Below are 6,522 nucleotides of genomic sequence, written 5' to 3' on the forward strand. Positions count from 1 at the left end.
TGGAGAGCCACCAGGGTTTTGTCCCAGGGTGAAGAAGACAGAATCTTTGCAAGATTGTAGAATTTTCAATGTGTTATATTTGCATGTTAACTTGCATTTGTCAGCAGCTAGAACCAACTAAGCTTGGCCCTTAGTTAGCAAATATGTTAGTGAAATAGAAAGTTAGCAGTGTAATAACCGCCAGTGGGTCACTTCATGAATCCCAAAGTTGCCGGTTTCATTGCCTGTGCTGAGGCAGGCTCGGTGCTGAAGCTGAAGACCTCCCTGGTTCCACCCAGGCCCCAGATTTCAGAGCTGAGGCCAGGTGCCTAAACAGGGCTTCCTCAAGTCCAACCCCGGGCATCCAACCTCCTGTATTAGTTATCTGATACCCTGCTTATCAGCAGGTAGGATCACAGAGAGGTTCTCTTAGAGGAGAATCACATCCTACTGTAAACATCCCGAGCAGAAGGGAAGTTCATCCTCGAGTTTCACATTTTCCCACCAAGAAGACTCTGTAATCTAAACACCTCACGCTGTAGTCCATTTCGACATTCTACTTGGTCACTATTCTGCGATGATGCTCAAACTGAACTTGTAAAAGGTAAATAAAACATTTAATTACAATTATTAACTCTTAAGCACTTGCTCAATTCCAATTTCCCAAATAGGCTTTATGTAAAAGCCCGAATGGCACTGACAGTTTTAACCAGATCATCAATTCGAAAGCTTTAGAGAGTCTAAAAGAAAACATACAATAAATTCCCCACCCCCACCCCCACAGTCATTATATAGAACAGAGAGAGAGAGGGAAAAAATGCCCTTGCTCCCCTCCGCGGGCCCCTTTTGTGCGGTTCTTGCCAACGCAGCAGCCCTCCTGCTATATAGACCCGCCGCGCCGCCCCACCCGCTCAGCCCAGCTGCACGCCTAGCCAGCCATGGGGAAGGTGAGCCCAGCGTGTGCCCCGCGCCCCGCGCCCCTGAAGCTCCCTGCATCGCGGGGACTTGAGACTGGGGCGGGAGTAGGCCTTTGAGCCCTTGCCTTGCTTCGCCTTGCCTTGCAGATTACCCTCTATGAGGACCGGGGCTTCCAGGGCCGCCACTACGAATGCAACAGCGACCACCCCAACCTGCAGCCCTTCTTGAGCCGCTGCAACTCAGTGCGCGTGGACAGCGGCTGCTGGATGCTCTATGAGCAGCCCAATTACTCGGGCCCCCAGTACTTCCTGCGCCGCGGCGACTATGCCAACCACCAGCAGTGGATGGGCCTCAACGACTCTGTCCGCTCCTGCCGTCTCATCCCCCAGGTGAGTGCAGTCCCGCCGAGTCCCTTCGGTGCCCTCGAGTCGCATCAGTGATCCACGTGGATGATTCACAGGACAGGCGATGGGATGGGATGGCAGCTTTCTTTTTTCTGGCTCTAACCATATTCTCTTTTTCTTTATTAACATTCGTAAGTCTTCCTCCCACTGAAAACGCGTGTGATGCAGTGCTTTCAATTGGACATCTTATTTGTCTTTCTAAAGTCAAATTTATCTTCACTGGGAATAAGTTGTGCATGGCATTAGCTCAGAGTGTCTATGCCACAGGTGACAGATGAGCAACAGATTGATTTCTTGTTCTCAGGTGGCCATAGGCTAAGTGGCTATTTCTTACTTCATCTGTAAAACAGGGCTGATAAGAGTAGTTCCTTTCTAAGGCTGCAGTGAGGATGGAAGGAGAGCGCCTGGTCCAGGCCAACCCCCACCCCCAAGTATTAACTATTATTATGAACATCAAGGACCTCTCAAGTCCTGCCTTCTGATTAGACAAACCGGTAACCAACATTGAGATTCCAATAGCTCCTGCAGGGCCCACTGTTACCCAAATGAAGCCCCAGCAGCCTGGAATTTCACAGTTAGGGATTCTCTAAGTTGACTGTGACAGAGTCCTGGGAACATGCACCACTTTTGTGAAGTTTGACATCACCTCACAGGGTTTAATAGCTCGATAGGGACCCAGCCTGCCATTAGAAGCCTAAAAACTTAGATTTCCAGTTTCAAGTTCCAACTCTTCTAATTACAGACTGTAAGATCCATTTTATTAGCAGTCACTTAAACCTCAAAAAGAATTGCTCATGAGAATCTTCCCTAAAATATATGTATATATGAGCCATTGTGCCTGGCCCCTAAAGAATATTTTAACGTAGAGGAAGAAATATATTGAGACAATGGAAAGGAACAAACAAATGAAGGAAGAACAAGTGCTCAAAACAAGCGATATGGCCAGACGCACTGGCTCATGCCTGTAACCTCAGCACTTTGGGAAGCCGAGGCAGGCTGATTACCTGAGGTCAGGAGTTCAAGACCAGCCTGGCCAACATGGTGAAACATTATCTCTACTTAAAAAAAGAAAAAAAAATTAGCTGGTTGTGATGGCACGTACCTATAGTCCCAGCTACTCTAGAGACTGAGGCAGGAGAATCGCTTGAACCTGGGAGGCAGAGGTTGCAGTGAGCTGAGATCTTGCCACTACACTCTAGCCTGGGTGACAGAGTGAGACTCTATCTCAAAAAAAAACAAAAAAAAAAAAAAAAAAAAAAAACTAAGAGACAGGAATAGCTCAGGAAAAACAGCCTAAGTTTTCATTTTTCTGAAGGTTTCACACTCTTGAACTTGTATCAGCCTCCTTCATGATCTTTCTTTTAGACAAGGTTCTCTCTGTCGCCAAGGCTGGCTTGAGTGGTGTGATCATAGTTCATTTCAGCCTCAAACTCCTGGGCTCAAGTGATCCTCCTAAGTAGCTGGGGCCACAGGTGCACATCACCATGCCCGACTACATATATATATATATGTTGTTGTTTTTTTTTCTTGTAGAGGCAGGGTCTCACTGTGCACTGTGTTGTCTGTGCTGGTCTTGAACTCATGGGTTCAAGCAATCCTTCCACCTTGGCCTTCCAAAGTGATGGGATTACAGACATGAACCACCATACCCAGCTGTTCCTTCATGATCTTGAACTTCCATTTTTGATTATTACCTAAAACTGATTTGTGGCCAGGCACGGTCGCTCACGCCTGTAATCCCAGCATTTTGGGAGGCCGAGGTAGGCGGATCACCTGAGGTTGGGAGCTCGAGACAAGCCTGACCAATGTGGAGAAACCCCATCTCTACTAAAAATACAAAATTAGCCGGGAGTGGTGGCGTGTGCCTGTAATCCCAGCTACTGGGCAGGCTGAGGGAGGAGAATGACTTGTACCCGGGAAGCGGAGGTTGCAGTAAGCTGAGATCACGCCATTGCTCTCCAGCCTGGGCAACAAGAGCGAAACTCCAACTCTAAATAAATAAATAAAACTGATTTGTAGGAGCACATATTGGAGCTGAGAACTGTCTTCGTGATGGCTCTTGCTTTTCAGCATGTTAGAGCAGCAGGACTTAAAGCAGAAAGGCACGGATGCAGGATTGCTTGGGCTGGACTTCCTGAGTTGCCACCAATCTAAGCCTCATTTGGGTAAAAACAATTCAACCTCCTCTCCCTCTAGCTTCTTCTAATGGTATTGAGATTCAAAATAATATCTTTTGCTAGAATACATTTGCCTTTTTGTTTTAAAATCTCATTATTTTGTGGGTCATCCAAGAAGAGCCCCAAACCACCATAAATTTATGAAGCTTAGAGAACAAAAAAAAAATACATACAATATTTAAAAGGGGTACTGAGCATGACCAGTGTGTCTATTCATGTAGATTGTACCAGAAAACCCCAGGGAGCACCATTCATACCAAATAAATGGGGAATGGCGGCCTTTTGAGTTTCACAGTGCGCAACCTACCCAACTATACACGGCTGCCCTGGTGTTGGCAGTCTCTTTCTTTCAGTCTGGTCACTTTTGATACAAAAAAAAATTTTTAAGTCCATCTGCCAGGAAGTCAGGTTTTCTGACGTCCCCTCATCTGTTGTTTGCTGAACCCCCAGGCCAGCTCCCACAGGATCAGGATCTATGAGCGAGAGGACTGCAGGGGCCAGATGGTGGAGATCACCGAGGACTGCTCCTCTCTTCACGACCGCTTCCACCTCAGTGAGATCCACTCCTTCAATGTGCTGGAGGGCTCCTGGGTCCTCTATGAGCTGCCCAACTACCGGGGGCGGCAGTACCTGCTGAGGCCGGGGGACTATAGGCGGCACCAGGACTGGGGGGCCACGGATGCCAGAGTGGGCTCCCTGAGGAGAGCCGTGGAGCTCTACTGAAATATTTTTACTCTATCCTGTGCTCCATCTGAAAACTAATAAAATATTTCCTGTGTGTCCCATGCAGTTATGTATCCTCTGTTCCTTTCAGCCTCCTTGGAAGGGCTTAGCAAAAATCATACTGTGAATCATGTGGATTTTCTTGCATGTATCACTGGAAAGGGGTTAAGAGCACAGCCTCTGGGGCGAGAACGCCTGGGCCCAGCTCTGCTTACTAGTTACAGGTGTGGGGCAAGTTACTTAGCATCTCTGTCCATCAGTTTCCTAATATGTAAAAATAGGGGTTAATGGTACTTTTCACCTCAAGAGGATTAAATGTGGATTAAATGAGTGAATATTTATGGTTTTCTAACAACAGTACCAGGTATGAAGTAAATGCATATAAGTATTTGTAACATAACTGTTGGTTAGTATTCAGTGTTTGGACCTTATAAATGAGTGTTTCTCAAAGTATCAATAATAGGTTAAACATCACCTTCTTAAAATGTGGATTACTTAAGCCCACCACCTTCCCCACTGTAATTTTTATGTAAATGAAATTTGAGAACCACAATTTTTCTTTTTTTTTTTTGAGAGGGAGTCTAGCTCTGTCACCCAGGATGGAATGCAGTGGCGTGATCTTGGCTCACTACAACCTCGGCCTCCTGGGTTCAAGCAGTTCTCCTGCCTCAGCCTTCCAATTAGCTAGGACTACAGGCACATGCCACCACACCCGTCTAATTTTTTGTACTTTTAGTAGAGACAGGGTTTTACCGTGTTAGCCAGGATGGTCTCGTGATCCACCCGCTTCAGCCTTCCAAAGTGATCCACCTTGTGATCTGCCGCCTGACCTCGTGATCCACCTGCCTCAGCCTCCCAACATGTTGGGATTACAGGCGTGAGCCACAGTGCCTGGTCTTTTTTTTTTTTTTTTTTAGACAAGGTTTACTCTGTCACCCAGGCTGGAGTGCTGTGGTGTGATCATGGCTCATTGAAGCCTCAACCACCCCAGGTTCAAGTGATCCTCCCACCTCAGTCTCCCAAATAGCTGGGACTATGGGCACATGCCACCACACCCAGCTAATTTTTGTATTTTTTGTAGAGACAGGGTTTTTTGCCATGTTGCCCAGGCTGTTCTCGAACTCCTGGACTCAAGCTATCCACCTACCCCAGCCTCCCAAAGTGCCAGGATTACAGGCATGAGCCACCGGGCCCAGCCTTGAGAACCACAGTTCTAAATCCACTTTCTTGTAGTACAGAATTACATCCAAAAAGATTAACACCTCCATTCAGACACTGTGCTCTGCATTGGGAAACAACTATGAATAGGCCACCAGGAGTCCACAGTCCAGGGGAGGGAGCAGAAGATCCAAAAGAATTTTTGAAATCATGATCCCAGTAGCATAATAGACGGATGCATGTCCACGGGGCTGTGGTGCATGGAGGAAGATGCTCAAGACATTTGTCAGAGTATAGTGAGATGCTCCAAATACAGCCTCAGCCATCGCTAGAAAGGACTTTCAATACTCCCAGTATCATACTCAGAACTGTGAGCAAATATCAAAGATATTGCTCCAAAATTTCTCGAGTAAAATTTCTTTTTTTTTTTTTTTGAGACGGAGTTTCGCTCTTGTTACCCAGGCTGGAGTGCAATGGCGAGATCTCGGCTCACCACAACCTCCGCCTCCTGGGTTCAGGCAATTCTCCTGCCTCAGCCTCCTGAGTAGCTGGGATTACAGGCACGCGCCACCGTGCCCAGCCAATTTTTTTTTTTTTTTGTATTTTTAGTAGAGACGGGGTTTCACCATGTTGACCAGGATGGTCTCGATCTCCTGACCTCGTGATCCACCTGCCTCGGCCTTCCAAAGTGCTGGGATTACAGGCGTGAGCCACCGCGCCCAGCCCTCTCGGGTAAAATTTCTAACATTTTCTAAGAAATAGAAATTGAAACAGAGTCATCATACTGACATGAGAGGCATCATAACAGAGGGATTTGAACTCTGAACTGGGGTAGGATTTAGACTGCTTGGGTTTGAATAGCAACTGTACCTTGCATGAGCCAGGCTAGAGTCTTAAGTTGAGTTCCTCCAGACACAGGTCATGATTTACTGGGGAATGAGCTCCCAAGAGGAAAAGTGAAAGAGTAGGGAAGCAAGACAGGGAAGGGGAAGGAAGCCAGCTGAGGCTGGTCCTCCGGGAGTCCTGGAGCATGAATCACACTTCAGCCTCTCCCTCCTTGAGGCCACGAATCTGGGTCTTGTGTTCCCACACCAGTTCCTTCTGTCACTGGCCATGGGGGAGGGGCACAAACTCCCAGAGCCTTTCCACTGTCCCTCCATGGT

The 6,522-nt window shown here is 47.3% G+C and overlaps 1 protein-coding gene across 2 annotated transcripts; it reads left to right on the plus strand.

Moving 5' to 3' along the window:
• The first annotated feature begins 917 nt into the window (after window positions 1-917).
• Window positions 918-4,201, plus strand: LOC105712745 (gamma-crystallin F). 2 transcript variants are annotated; one of them, XM_012445937.3, is made up of 4 exons: window positions 918-926; window positions 1,044-1,286; window positions 3,372-3,374; window positions 3,929-4,201. In XM_012445937.3, the coding sequence occupies exons 1-4, from the start codon at window positions 918-920 to the stop codon at window positions 4,199-4,201; spliced, it is 528 nt and encodes a 175-aa protein (XP_012301360.1). The 2 variants fall into 2 exon arrangements, with proteins under 2 accessions (XP_012301360.1, XP_012301361.1); XM_012445938.3 differs by lacking the exon at window positions 3,372-3,374.
• The last annotated feature ends 2,321 nt before the right edge of the window (window positions 4,202-6,522 follow it).

Source organism: Aotus nancymaae, unplaced genomic scaffold, assembly GCF_030222135.1.
Source record: "Aotus nancymaae isolate 86718 unplaced genomic scaffold, 86718_ANA_hifiasm-v0.15.2.pri h1tg000008l, whole genome shotgun sequence".
NCBI classification, from domain to species: Eukaryota; Metazoa; Chordata; class Mammalia; order Primates; family Aotidae; genus Aotus; species Aotus nancymaae.